General features: G+C 38.2%; 1 protein-coding gene across 2 annotated transcripts in view; it reads left to right on the top strand.

The window, feature by feature from the left end:
• The window catches only part of LOC144003842 (microtubule-associated serine/threonine-protein kinase 1-like), a 62,403-nt gene that overhangs the window by 40,086 nt on the left and 6,805 nt on the right, over window positions 1–15,512 (top strand). Inside the window, exons 9-23 of one of the 2 annotated variants that reach the window (XM_077500479.1) lie at window positions 330–431; window positions 5,041–5,173; window positions 6,423–6,490; window positions 6,745–6,821; window positions 6,938–7,146; window positions 8,476–8,614; window positions 8,721–8,853; window positions 9,131–9,296; window positions 9,407–9,508; window positions 11,061–11,186; window positions 11,298–11,407; window positions 11,521–11,681; window positions 12,578–12,837; window positions 12,910–13,092; window positions 14,461–14,690. In XM_077500479.1, the coding sequence (XP_077356605.1) occupies window positions 330–431; window positions 5,041–5,173; window positions 6,423–6,490; window positions 6,745–6,821; window positions 6,938–7,146; window positions 8,476–8,614; window positions 8,721–8,853; window positions 9,131–9,296; window positions 9,407–9,508; window positions 11,061–11,186; window positions 11,298–11,407; window positions 11,521–11,681; window positions 12,578–12,837; window positions 12,910–13,092; window positions 14,461–14,690 (2,199 nt within the window). Of the gene's footprint in view, window positions 1–329; window positions 432–5,040; window positions 5,174–6,422; window positions 6,491–6,744; window positions 6,822–6,937; window positions 7,147–8,475; window positions 8,615–8,720; window positions 8,854–9,130; window positions 9,297–9,406; window positions 9,509–11,060; window positions 11,187–11,297; window positions 11,408–11,520; window positions 11,682–12,577; window positions 13,093–14,460; window positions 14,691–15,512 lie in introns of both variants that reach the window. The other variant, XM_077500470.1, reaches the window with a different exon arrangement.

Genomic DNA, 15,512 nt, shown 5'->3' with positions numbered 1-15,512 from the left:
TCCCTTGCCTGTACATTTAAGTGCAATGGATCTATGAGTGCACACTGTACGCAACAAATGTCATTAATAATTTCCCCTCTGGAGATAAACAGTTACAGTAAATTAATTAAAAGGTTTCATTCATTTGCCTTCTGAGATGTAGGCATTGAGTGGGTGCACTAAATGATAAATGGAGGCCAATATTGCTTCATGTTTTATCTTCAGTTGCATTTGGAATGCTTGGTTGCGTTGCTGGGATCACCCTGACTGATTCTATCTATCTGTGTCTTTGATTGTTCTCACCGACTGAGATTTAGCTTCATCTCTTTTTGTCCCTGTTTAACTGGCAGGCCTTTGAACGTTCAGAGAGCTCTGAGGTGGCTTTTGTCACGGAGTTGGTGAAAAAGCTTCTCATCATCATATCCCGACCCGCTAGGCTCTTGGAGTGTCTGGTAAGATGACTCTCTCTCTCTCTCTTATAGGTTTCTACAAACTCCGATTCCAATTAAGTTGAGATATTGTGTAAAATGTAAATTAAAACAGAAAACAATGATTACACAAATCCTTTTCAACCTTATAACATTCCACAATGCCACCTTGTGAACAACTGCAAGAGCAAATATTCCAACAGTTTAACAACTGTGCTTCTCAACATACAATTGCAATGAGTTTAGGGATTTCATCTAGAGTCCATAATATCATCGGAAGAGTCAGAGATTCTGGAGAAATCTCTGCTTGTAAGCGGCAAGGCCGAAAACCAACATTGAATGCCCGTGATCTTTGACCCCTCAGGCAACACTGCATTAATAACTGGCATCATAGTGTAAAGGATATTGCCACGTACGCTGAGGAACACGTCAGAAAACCATTTTCATTTAACGCTGTGTGGAGAGCATTTTGAGAGTTCATGTTTTCAGGCAGAAAAAAATAAATAAAAAATCTGCTGCTTCAAAGTGGAACTTAATGTGTGGATCTTCAAATAAACTGGCACTTATCTGCCCATTATACTCATTTAAGCATCCTAATGCATGCTTCAGGTACTGGAAGCAGAAAATTCAAACGTTTAACACGATCTGGTGAAAAAAACAAAACATCTGTTTGTCTGGGTGGTATTTGCATTCAGATTAAAATTTGACCTGGCATAGTGTGACTAATACTTGTACTTGGCAGCAACCGTATGCTGCTCGCTGCCTTCTCATCTGAGTCGAATAGACCATGACAACGGTGCCATTTAGAGTTGGAAGATGCCTTTTTGAGGGTGTCTGGGGGATTCCGTTCCTGTGCGACGTCTATCAATCCCCTCACCTCGACGAGTCGCACTGATGCAGCATTTGATTGACGGCCGACACATGCAGAGAAATGGTTTATCTCTCTCAACTTTCCGCCATTTTTCTAAATGTCACTGCTTTTCATTGTATGCGATTATACATTGCAATTGTGGGGATTGTAAACAATTATCAGCAGCTCGTGTTATCTCCCCTGCTTTCTGTAGACATTCACACAATAGAGTACTCTCATCAAACAGCTCAATTTCCAATATAGTCCAATGAACTGTACCACTAATTAAATATTTCCCCACCAAAAAACAATTATGCAGAAATGTTATTGCAGTTTCAGATGAAGTAATCTTACAGCACCGTTCCAACTCTTCACACAATTTTACCCCAAGCATACCACCTAAACATGACTTAGCTCTCCAAATATCTCCATCATGACCAACATTTCCATACACTAGTGTAGTAGGTCTTAGTGGTCTTCAAAAATAGACAGCGGTTGTATTCCTAAAAATATTATTGTAAGCAACATTAGAAATATGCACAGTTGGAACATTAATACTTCCCCAAATTATAAGAAAATGTAGGGGGAAAAAAACACATAAACTGATTTAATTAAAGTACCACTGATTGTCACACCCATCTAAATGGGGCGGAATTCATTCTCTGCATTTATTAATCCGGCCACGCTTGGGAATCATTTGGTGATCTAACCCCCCAATTCCAACCCTATATGCTGAGTGTCAAGCAATATATAAAAACAAAACAAAAAACAAAAACAAACAGTTCTTAATGATTGAATGGAAATGTATTGAACTCAAAATTAAACTGTACGTAGGTTGTGATTATGATACATATCGTTCAAGGGAGCGTAACCACACCACAGGAAACAAAATTAGTCCCCATTATATGTATTATTGCAGCATATAGTTTTTGTTATGCCTTGGTCAGACTAAACGAAAACAGCACGATTTTAGTCCGACCGACGTATCGCGGACAAACGGGGCATGTCGTAAACGATTTTGGGTTGTCTTGACGTAGCGTCGCCCGTGTAGTGTGACACGTTCAACGACTGGTCGCCTGTTGTCCGGGACGGTTCACGACCATCACGACGAAAGTCTAGCATGTTGGAATGTTTGCTCGTCTTGACGCATTATGTGACATACCTACGTTGTCGTCCGTTTGGTTCCACAGCATTGACCAATAGCGAGAGGGAGCGAAACGTCAATCACACACTGAACAGAAGTTTCTAGATCTTTATTTATTTATTTATTTATTTATGGGATATATATGTGTATATATATATATATATATATATATATATATATATATATATATATATATATATATATATATATATATATATATATATATATATATATATATACAGCGAATTTATCGGGTAATGTGACAGCGCAACTGTCATGTAAGACAAAAAAATGGCGTAGTCTGACCTCGGCATAACTCTATAGTGTTCTATTTGACTAATCCTAAATGTCTAGGTTTGACATTGTGTGTACTGTAATCATTCATTGGCAATATAAAAGTTTAAATTGACTTTAAGTCTAAAGCCCCCTATCTCACTGAGTTGCGAACGCTGCCGAACGTTGCAAAAGTTTCGCCAGAGTTTGACAGGGTTCGGAATTGGTCGCATTTGTGTTTGGAGTAATTTCCGTCCGAATCCATGGTTTCACTGACATGTGCATTTGTTCGTAACCTCGACATAATTCATCGTAATTTGTTATAAATGTGTCGGCAAAGTTTATTCTGAGGTCCCATTCATAAATTCATCCTGACTCCCTTATACTACTATGAGAGAGCACTTGTGTTGAGGCGGAGCACGCTCTGTTTGGAGAAAAGCAAAAACAAAAAACAAAAAGTCTGTTTGAAGACATGTATTGATCATATTTTCTAGTTTGTATTTCATGTTTTACAAGTGTTCAATGTGCCCCCCGCCCACCATGGGCAGCGCAGACAGTCAAGCAGGTTGATATTCCTCCAAAACGTATGCAGATGTTGCCGCACGGGTATATAGGTTCTATCAATGGCATCTGACTCCCTGAAAAAAAAAAAAAAAAGGTTTAAGCCGATTAAGTGTCAAACTGATGACATACCATGTATGCTGTCATATTGGACTTTTTTTGTGCAGTGCATCATCGCTATAATGTGGTGCGCAGGAGGACAAATCGTCCTGGACTTATTTCCTGGACTCCATCCATCCATCCATCCATCCATCCATCCATCCATCCATCCATCCATCCATCCATCCATCCATTTTCTTAAGCGCTTGCGCCTCACAAGAGTTGTGGGGCTGCTGGAGCCTATCCCAGCTGGCATCGGGCAATAGTACACCCCAAACTGGTTGCCACCTTGAACTGGTTGCCAGCCAATCGCAGGGCACGCAGAGATGAACAACCATCCATCCTCATAAGCACACCTAGGGACAATTCGGAGCACCCAATTAACCTGCCAAGCATGTCTTTGGAATGTGGGAGGAGACCGGAGTACACAGAGAAGACCCACACAGGCACGGGGAGAACATGCAAACTCCACCCAGGAAGGCCGGAGCCTGGACTCGATCTTGCGTCCTCAGAACTGGGAGGCGGATGTGCTAACCAGTCCGCCCTCCTGGACTATATTGCACTCTAAAAATGCCCATGGTGGCGTCAAGTATTGACATAATTTAGATAGCACTCATACCCACTCAGGTTTCATATATTCTTCCTTTGAGAAAGAAACAAAAAAAAGCATTCAGGTGACACGCAGCAACCGGTCAGTTTTGGTGGTATTATGAATGAAAAACGTGTCACCAAAATTTATGCATAGATGCTAATGATAGTCTGAAAATAAATATTAGAACTAAATTTGCGGTTAGTATTATTAATATTGCTCACGCCGTGATGACTCCCAGCCGCTAAAATGAAACATTTTGTCACTATGTATAAAAAAATAAAAAAATAAATAAAAATATGCGTATGTGATGATCATAGTCTGGAAATATTAGAATGGAACTCGCAACAATTTTGATAATATTTGAAATTGTTCATTATTATTATTATTATTATTATTAATATTATTATTATTATTATTATTATAAGCGGACGCACTTCCGTCTCAAAATTATTGTGAGCTTCATTCTAATATTTTTATACTATGATTAATATATGTCTGCACATTGTACTCATAAATTTTGGGGACAATCAGTCATGGTTTTCATTCATAATGCCACCGTTAGGCTGTGTTGTACTCCGCTGCAGTCACGTCTACAATGTCTTTCCACCACTTTTTTTCTCCAAGGAATAATATGAAAAACCTGACAGTGATATCTAAATTATGGCAAGATACTTGATGACACCATACTCATTTTTATAGCACTAAATTAAACCAGGAAATAAATCCAAAATGAAAAGGGGTTGTTTGCACGCAAACGCGTCACGGCCATGACTGACTGGACAAAAATGTCCAATAATTACATCTTCTAATAAAAAGGAAACGGAAAATAATTGTACTCTGTGTTGTGGGTCAATTTAACTCAAATTTTAGGTTAATTTGCGTTTTGTCTCAAATATCACTTTTACATGGCAAACACGTCACAGATATGTCGCAAAATGACAATGACGACAACCTCATATTTTACGATTTCAACATTCGCAGCGTTCGGCAATGTTCGCAGTTCAGTGTGATAGAGTTTAACTGGGGTGTCTTCCAGCCATCAATCCAGCCACGTGATTTTATTGTGATGTTATCATCTGCTGTGTCATTCATGCTGTTACATTTTACTGCCCAGGAATTCAACCCTGAGGAGTTCTACCATCTCCTGGAGGCTGCGGAGGATGTTGCCAAGGAGGGCCACCTGATGAAAACTGACATTCCTCGTTATATTGTCAGCCAGTTGGGACTCACCAGAGACCCAATTGAAGGTGAGGGGCAAGGCAGGAACGACACTTAAGGCAAAAGTATTGAGTCACCAACACATTTCATCTCAAGCTGTAATCAGATTTATAGCCCTTTGTGATTCAATCCCCGTCTTCTAAAAGAACATTTTCGAGGTCACTGTTGTTGAATAATTGGGTCTGGCTCACAGTGTCTGCTACGCAGTATTTCATGATCCTAAAGATCTCAGATGGGCTAATGTGAACCTCAAGTTCTTATACAGCAAAATCATCTAAGACCTTGCTTTGTACTTTACTTTAGACTTTGCATTTTATAACTTGCCTTAAATACATGTATAAATTAGGGGTGCACCGAACGATCGGCCGGCCGATTTATCGGCCCCCATTTCCTTAATTTTGGAAGATCGGTGATCGGCCACTGTCTTCTTCTGCTGAGATGACTAATAGGATTTTCATTTTTATTTGAGAAAACTACTTTATGTGCAGTTAAAACAACCCATTTGTATTATTTTGCCGATATTGTTCATTGTTTTCCAGTAAAAGAAGATTCGAACACTGAAGGTATATGTTGCTTGTAATGAAAAACAAAAACAAAAAACGGTATTGGCAAAAATCGTGATCGGCAGTTCAAACTTTTTAAAAGATCGGGGATCGGTGATCGGCTGGAAAATTGTGATCGGTGCACCCCTAGTATAAATTATATGCTTAATGATGTTTACAGGAGGAAACTTATATATTTTTTATTAAACAAAAGATACATCTGCCATATCGAATATTGGGGTCAAAGGAACTGAGTGATACAAAAAAAAGGTGTTCAAAGCAGCACATGCCGTCCACCTGTTAAAAAATAGTGACCACCCTGCCACAAACCCCGCCCTCGGCCCTATACTAGAGCTGTATATCTCATCTGTATATATACGTATAGTTTATACAGTAGTCTGCTCGTGAGTTGGGAGGGGTAAGATGGCCGCCCTGTGGTTTCAACAGCTTGCATGTGCGTGAATGGCTAACCAGTAATATATACAGATCAGTGCTGTAATCGCAAATGACAAGCTTACCAATGGTGTCAGCCATGTTTTTTGTTTACTTTTGACTGGAATGCTTTGAGATCGGACCTCAGAAGTTCCAAGTGGAACCTTTTCAAAAAATTTGAATATCCTCGAAAAGTTGAATACTTTCCATAATTCCATTTAAAAAATCTAATTTTCAAAGATAATAGTTTCAGGAGTGCACATATTTAACAAGCAATTCTGATTTGATATATTTTCTTTATCAGAAATGGTAAACCTTGATAGTTATGACAGCGAAGGACCTGTAACACCTGAAACTGATGACTCAACAGAGGTGAGTATTTTCTCAATGGATTGCTTTATGTGAAGCATATTCTTTATAGTCAAATAAATTAAAATAAACTTATTTATACAAAATAAACTCACCCTTGAGTGTTTAGTCACAACCTTGGTCTCTGTTTTTCATATTCAGATGAAAACCGTCTTTGCTTTACTCCATTCCCAAGCAGCTTCATGCTTAAGGATGATTGTGTGTATTTGAATAGCTTATGTTGCTAGGCAGATATTGACTCAATCTGTTTTCCAAAGGGTAAGATTAGAACAATGAAAGCGCCAGGTGAAGCAGACTTCCAGAGCATCAAGCTCATTAGCCATGGAGCATATGGGTAAGTACAGCAGCTGCTTCACTAATGATGAAGAACCACAATAGACAAGTAATGGCTAGGAATCGAAAATAATCATGCACATGAATGGTTGTTTTTGTTTTCTCTTTTCTGATCAGTGCCGTGTATCTGGTGCGACACCTGGAGACACGCCAGCGCTTTGCCATGAAGAAAATTAACAAGCAAAACCTGATCCTAAGGAACCAGATCCAGCAGGCTTTTGTTGAGAGAGACATCCTCACATTTGCCGAGAACCCCTTTGTGGTGTCCATGTTCTGTTCCTTTGAGACCCGTCGGCACTTGTGCATGGTTATGGAGTATGTTGAAGGTGAGAAAATGAAAAACTCACCTTTCATGGCAGCAAGGCAGTTGTGATACACAAGCATCTCAAAAGCAAGTATGTTGTGGCTGATTCCATTTTTGATAAACTATGGATGGATGGACATAGTCATCTTGGTTAGCTGTTTGGCTAGTAAGCGACACATCTCCGTGGCAACTATATTGGTGGGGGCAACGTTTTCATCAAAGAAAATGCATGTACATTGAAAATAAGCCATAACTTGCTAATATCTCAACTGATTTTCATGAGGTATGCTTTTGAGTATTGCCTTCATATTAATTTTCACTATCTTATAAACCAGGGGTGTCCAAATTTTTTCATTTGAGGGCCACATACAGAAAATCAGAAGGACGCAAGGGCCACATAATGTTATGAAGAGATATTGTGTTTAGTAATAAAAATTGTACAAATAATTTATTTGTGCTTTTGCATATTTAGAAAAATTCTACAGTATATAAACCAATGTATTTGTAATATGGCAGTAGGGTTATTATAGTTTTGGAATTTTTCATTTTAGTTTTTATTTAGTTTTGAGTTTTTGTTTTTTTTAAATTTCGTTAGTTTTAATTAGTTTTCAGGGTGGTTCTGTTAGTTATTTTTAGTTTAGTTTAGTTTAGTTATTTTCAGTATTAGTTTTAGGTTTTTTTATGTGTATTACTTGTGCGCAATATTTTTTATTTTGTTTGTTTTATTTTAGTTAGTTTTGTAAACATAAAATGTACTTTCAGTTAGTTTTCTTTTTTTTTTTTTTTTAAAAAAGCATCTTCTTTTTATATTATTTTGTTAACGAAATTGTTTTTTTAATTTTATTTTAGTTTTTTGGTTAGTTAACTAAAATTAACTTTAATAGCACCTGTGTTTTTCGACACCCTCCCTTATTAATTTGACCCTCTCCAAACATTTTTGTTTTTATTTTATTTGAGCAGTCAAATTTTTAGCATATGCCTCGGGCCACTTAAAAAGTGGACAGAGGGCCGCAAGTGGCCCCCGGGCCGTAGTTTGGACACCCCTGTTATAAACATAAAACATGTCAGGAATGCTGGTACCAGATGAAAACTTAAACACTTGAAGCTGGAAGCTAATGATGGTTATGTAAGAGGAGCTGCTAGCTTGTGCAATAACGTGCAACTTACATCATCTGTTTAGTGAACTATCAGCAAGCTCGTTTAACCTCTTGCTACCAAAATACAAAAAAAAATTAAGCTTAGCATCTAATCAGCACAGCAAAATTTTCATGGAAAAGTAACGTACAGTATTAGATTGTCATCATTGTTATTATTGGTGACAAACTTAACAAGTTCTGATTTCCACTGTCAGGAGGAGATTGTGCCACTCTGCTGAAGAACATTGGGGCTCTGCCAGTGGAAATGGCTCGAATGTACTTTGCTGAAACTGTCCTTGCGCTGGAATACTTGCACAACTATGGCATTGTCCACCGTGACCTCAAGCCTGACAAGTAAGACGCTTTCCGAAAAGTCATGCAAAAATGTACAGTAACTATTAAAACAAAAATAACATATGGAACAGTGTTATCTATGTACTGTATGTGTTTTTCTCCTCAGCCTTCTCATAACATCAATGGGCCACATCAAGCTAACCGACTTCGGCCTGTCTAAAATGGGTCTGATGAGTCTGACCACCAACCTGTATGAAGGACACATCGAAAAGGACACTCGTGAGTTCTTGGACAAACAGGTAAGCGAGCACACGCAAATCTTACACAGCTGTATGTGAAAATCTGTGATTATATATTAAGCTGTTTTTTTAAAATGGGTCTATCTCTCCCATGCGTTCGTATTCCTAAGTATTGTATTCCTTTTCTCAGTCATTTCTATTAGATTCATATGTATGTCCTTTGTCGAGATTCATGTGGCATTCACATGGTCACTTATTTTCAAAGCTCAGTGTTGATATTTCTCATGAGTGACAGATGCAGTCCAACAAAAAATGTAAAACCTGTTTTTGCCTTGAGGTGTGTGGAACTCCAGAGTATATCGCCCCTGAGGTCATTCTTCGTCAAGGGTACGGAAAGCCAGTGGACTGGTGGGCTATGGGTATCATCTTGTATGAGTTCTTGGTGGGGTGTGTGCCTTTCTTTGGAGACACTCCGGAGGAGCTGTTTGGACAGGTTATAACAGGTGAAACACCAAAGTAGTATTTTAAATGCATGCAGTCATACCATTATATTTTTATCATTCCAATTGGTTGACCTCTTTTGCAATTATGTGTGACTTGTGTCCCCCCACAGATGACATAGTATGGCCTGAAGGAGATGAGGCGCTCCCTGTTGATGCCCAACATCTCATCTCCTCGCTCTTACAGACAAATCCACTTGTTCGACTAGGAACAGGTCAGTAAGTTAGTTTTGCATTTTTGCACACTTTTAAACTGCATTCAAGAAAAAAAATATATATATATATATTGAAATTGAGTGAGTAATTGAGCTTTTTTTCCAACATGACCCTGGTTGATCTCCTTTGCTCTGCTGCCACCTGCTGGCCATTTGTGTAATAACTACCACTTCTGCAACCGTTCTTTGCTGTTGAGAGGCTGCATCAAAGTTGTGTTCTAGCATTAAAAAAAAAAAAAAAAATGTCTTTGGGACACTTAAAACATTAAAAAATAAAAAAACAAAAAAAACACATTTACACGTTATTGGGAGCAAATGAGTTAACTTGGAATTCTATGGCTGCATCCATCCATCCATCCATCCATAACTGTCTGGATGGTTCTTTTCCCTGTTTGGACATGACAATTTCCAAAAACAATTTGAAATGTGGACTCGTCGGACCACAGAACACTTTTCCAATTTGCTTCAGTCCATCTTAGATGAGCTCAGGCCCAGAGAAGCCAGCGACATTTCTGGGTGTTGTTGATAAATGGCTTTTGCATTGCATAGGAGAATTTTAAGTTGCACTTGCGGATGTAGCGTCAAACTGTATTTACTGACATTGGTTTTCTGAAGTGTTCCTGAGCCCATGTAGTGATATCCTTTACATATTGATGTCGGTTTTTGATGCAGTGCTGCCTGAGGGATCGAAGGTCACAGGTTCTCATTGTTGGATTCCGGCCTTACCACTTACATGAAGTGATTTCTCCAGGTTCTCAGAACCTTTTGATGATATTATGGACTGTAGATGATGAAATCCTTAAATTCCTTGCAATTGTATGCTGAGGAATATTGTCCTTAAACGGTTTGACTTTTTTCTCATGCACTTGTGAACAAAGAGGTGAACCTTGCCCCACCTTTGCTTTTGAATGATTGAGCAATTCAGTCACCCACCGGTTCCCAATTAGCCTGTTCACCTGTGGACTGTTCCAGACAGGTGTTTGATGAGCATTCTTCAACTTTCTCAGTCTTTTTTGCCACATGTCCCAGCTTTTTTTGGAATGTTTTACAGCCATAAAACTCTAATTGAATGATTATTTGCTAAAAACAATCAAGTCTATCAGTTTGGACATTAAATATCTTGGTTTGTCTTGTATTCAAATAAATATAAGTTGAATATGATTTTCAAATCGTTGCATTTTATTTTTATTTATGCTTAACACAATGTTCTGACTTCATTGGGATTGGGTTTGTAATTATATGTAATGCATAACTGCAGAATCTCTGTAACTGTAAGTATTCTTTGTTATGTTCTCAAGAAGGAGTTCTTGAAGTTTGCTCGAGTCGGAATTTGTTTTTGTTTTTTTCAGAGCCGACTGTGAATGAAGCCCATTGTTCTTTCAATTTGCAAATAAATATTGTATAAATTCAAGTTACTGATGAATACGTTGCTGAAGTTCCGTGGTTCCATATTTCTTTGTATTATTTTCTTGATTTTCGGCTGCAGTTCTTCACTGTCCTTATCCCTCTTCTCCATATACGCCCACCTGCTTCCACCCCAATCTTTGCCTAGTAGGGGGCGCTTTTGAAGTGAAGCAGCACTCCTTCTTCACAGAGGTGAACTGGAACAGCTTGCTGAGACAAAAGGCCGAGTTCATCCCTCACCTGGAATCAGAGGAAGACACCAGTTATTTTGACAGTAAGTCTCCTGTTGTGAATTCAGGGTATGACCTTATAGTAACACACCAACAAGAGTACTGTTTTGCTTTCGGCCAATTCTAATTCTTATTGTTTGATCTCCCTGCAATAGCACGATCTGAGCGCTACCATCATGTGCATTCATACGATGAGGATGATACCAATGATGATGAGCCTGTGGAGTTACATCGCTTTTCTTCGTGCTCACCCCGCTTTAGTAAGGTCAGACTTGCTTATAAACCCGACTGATGGAATATACGCAGTTTTGAAACACCAAATATTGTTCAGCTCTTTATATGGGAATTAACTCGTAGCTGTAATGTTTGCAAATGTAGGTGTACAGTAGTATGGAGCATCTGTCCCAGCTGGAGCATAAACCCCCAAATGTCACTTTACGGGAGCACAAAGTTCCAAGAGAGGACCGAATGGCCAAGAGGGAAAGCCTGGGTAGTTTTACACTCAGGGACAAGAGCTGGAGGACGGGATCACCTGAGATGTGAGTGCCGAGTACTGCTAGCTTTCGCTATCTAGCTTTCCCTGTGATACATTTATTTTTATTTATTATTATTATTTTTTTAAGAAAGAAAACTACCAAAGATAATTTTGTCGGTGAAAAATTTTCGTCATAATTTTCGGCACACAATTTTTTTTTCCAGACGAAAATTAAACTACCGGTAAACTAAACTAAATTAAACAAAACAAAAATAAAAAGCCATTCCTTGAGACTATAATAACAAATAAAATTGACAATTTTGTCAATGACTAAAACGAAAATGAAAACAACACAGTGACGAAAATTCACACAATCCAATGTGAAGGAATGAAACGCGGGTTGGAGAAAAGAACCAATCAGAAACTGTTCAGTGTCACTGTTAATGTTCAAACATGTTTATATGCATTTTGCAGCTCTAAGATTAATCTCAAGCAATTATGCACTTTTTTTTATTTGGGTGAAAACTAAGTATAATTATTGTCAGTTCAATATGTTTCACTGAAACAATTAATACCTACACCGTTGTATTAAATGTGTCTTGCGTGTTAAATTAAACTACATTTACAAATGTGTTATTATTTTCTGCATAAAAGTTGAAATGTATGCTGAAGGAAAATATCGACTAAACTTACTTGTTTTCGTCAACTAAAATTGCCCTTTATTTTCATGGACTAAAATTGGATTAAAACAACTACAATACAATCACATGACTAAATTATGACTAAAACTTTAATACATTTTAGTCAAAAGACCATAACTAAAGCTAAATTAAAATTTCTTGTCAAAATTAACACTGAAAGCTAAAAATTGTTTATGACTTAAAAAAAATTAATATTTTTTATTATTATTATTATTATTTTTAGAAATAATTGTATTCTTTTATTATTTCTATTTCTTAGGAAGCGTTTGTCCTGCTCCGAGTCTTCTTTTGCTGAGAGCGACTACAGTCCTCCATCTGGAGCCCGGAGGCGCTTCTCTGCCCTCATGGACACGCACCGCTTGGCCTCACCTCTCGAGGTGGATTCTGAACAGTCCCTATCTAGGAGCCAGCCTCAAGTGAAGGCCAGGGGCACCTCTCTGGAAGGAGCCATGAGCGCCATCTCCTCGCAAGGCGATCTGAGGACATTCCTCAAAGAGAGCAATGGCTTTACAGCTGGAGGTGAGAAATGGAGATCACAACTGAAGTATGACCCGGAATGTGTATGTAACGTTCTAATGTTTTCTTTACCAGCCAGTGCTGCTGTTCTGGGGCTTCCAGAGCCCCAAGGGCCCAGAGGGGCCACCACGGACTTGGTGCTGCGGAGAGTTCGTCACCAGCAGCTCTCAGCTGAGGGAGAAAAACGCAATGCGAGACCAGGAAATAAAGTGATCAAATCTGCTTCTGCTACAGCTTTATCTGTCATCATTCCTGCAGGTAAGAACTTTAGATCACGAAATATTATTGCATAAACTGTTTAAATATGGTATAAGAGGTATTTCTCATCAATGGGTTTCCAGTTATTTAAACCATAGAAAACAATATGTTGATTTCAATAATCGACAATCAAAACATAGTTATGTTACTTGTGGCCCAGGGATAAATTTGGGGCCAGTACTTTTTCTCCTTTATGTGAATGATATTACAAATATTTTGAATTTGTTAAAATGTATTTTGTTTGCAGACGACACCACTTTATTTCATACCGAGGAAAAATATATAATGTATTTATTACAAGTAATAGAGAAAAAGTTTACGAATATTATGAAGTGGTTCAATGCCAACAGACTGTCTATAAATATTAGTAAAACCATATTTATGATATTCAGTTGTAAAAATATAGATAATGAAGCAACACTGACTGTACAAGGTATAGAAATAGAAAGGACTAATGAAATAAAGTTTTTAGGATTTATTATTGATGAATATTTAACATGGAAAGCGCATATAGAACATGTCGAATCTAAGGTATCCCAAACCGCAGCCGTTTAACACAAGGTTAAAGAATCATTGAACAAGAATGCTTTGTTATTGTTATATAATTTATTGATTGTTCCATACCTGACCTATTGCATTGAAGTGTGGGGGTGTGCTGCCAAAACCTACACCGAACCCATTTTTCTTATACAGAAATGTGCTATCCATGTCGTTTTTGGTTGTGGATAGTAGATACAGAGACCATACTAATCCATTATTTATACAACTAAAAACTTTAAAATGTAATGAATGGATGAAGTTTAACCGCCTTAAAATAATGTGTAAAGCCCATCATGAAATTATACCAATTAACATGCAAATCAAATTTTAAAAAAAAGGGAACACGAGTACAAATTAAGAGGAACATATATATTTTTCCACACCGACATAGAGGGGGAAAAAAACAAAAAGAACAATGTATACAAAGTGTCAGTCTGTGGAACAATCTGGATTACATAACTAAATCATCTCAGTCCATTTGTATTTTTATAACATGTACAAAAGCTCTATTATTGGACAAATATATATAGCACAAGGTCATGTTTTTCAATCATTTTTTTTACCATAACAGCATCTTGACTGCTAATTGTCATTTATTTTGTGTGGATTATTATTACTATTATTATTATTGTTTCATTTTTATTTTATTTTATGGTCAGAGGCAGATATCAAAGGTTTTATTTCTTTCTGTCCCCTTTCATTTCTTTTTTAAAGAATAAAATAAAAATTTTGAACAAAAACAAAAGAAAAGAAACAGTATCAAACCGAATATTTCTTTAAATGACAAATTATGCTCTATTGAGTGTTACTTAATTCTCCTCCCCTCAGTGGAACAACATGGCGCCTCTCCCCTAGCGAGTCCCATGTCTCCTCGCTCCCTCTCATCCAACCCGTCTTCTCGGGACTCCTCGCCCAGTCGAGACTACTGTCCAGTGGTAAATGTCCTGCATTCCCCGATCACCATCCACCGCTCAGGGAAGAAGTATGGCTTTACTCTTCGAGCAATACGAGTCTACATAGGAGACAGTGACGTCTACAGCGTACACCATATGGTCTGGGTGAGTAGGCATGACGTGCGGCCTGTTGCAAATGTGATCAGCACAGGGTGTAGTCTGCCTCTTGCCAAGGCAGCCAGAATAGACTCTAGCCCTGTGGCCTTGAAAAAGACACGTGAAGAAAATAGATGGATATATTATGGAAGTAATTTTCTATCCATCTGTTTTCTTTAGATCTTTTCACCATGATGTCAAACGTACTTCCAAGTGGCACCACCGCAAGCTAACGCCAATTGCAGCACAAGTAAACAAACATTTACAGTACATGAGAAAATGGCGTAAATGACTTAATGATTATTTTAGCCTTCTAGTTTACCACTGTAGTTGTAATGTGTGAACAGTCAGAAAATAAAAACAAGGCTCAAAGGGAGGCTGATGCTAGCTTTAATTAACATTTCAGCAGGTAACATGATCGTCGAGGGACTGGCTAGTTAACTTTTTTCTTGCTTGGGTCAATGGCACAAACGTGGTCGTTTGACCGTGAACTGGTTAGCGTGCTATAACAATGATGATATATCTACTGCCCTTGGGCTCCATTCTTAGAAAACATGGAATTTCTTTCCATTGCTATGCGGATGACAGTCAGATCTTTGTCCCGCTTAGTAAAAAGGACGCTTTCTCATTGAAGCCTCTTTTGTCCTGTCTGGAAGAAATCAAAGCCTGGATGGCTTTAAATTTCTTGAACTTCAATGAGAAGAAAACAGAAGTTATGGTCTTTGGTCCCAGCGGCTCTTCTCATCCTGCCGACTTGGGTCCTCTGGCACAATATCTGAAGCCAACAGCCTCAAACCTGGGTGTCAAGATGGACAGCGACTTTAAACTGGA

This window comes from Festucalex cinctus, chromosome 1 (assembly GCF_051991245.1).
Source record: "Festucalex cinctus isolate MCC-2025b chromosome 1, RoL_Fcin_1.0, whole genome shotgun sequence".
NCBI lineage: Eukaryota > Metazoa > Chordata > Actinopteri > Syngnathiformes > Syngnathidae > Festucalex > Festucalex cinctus.
This window is presented reverse-complemented; position numbering and strand designations above follow the sequence as displayed.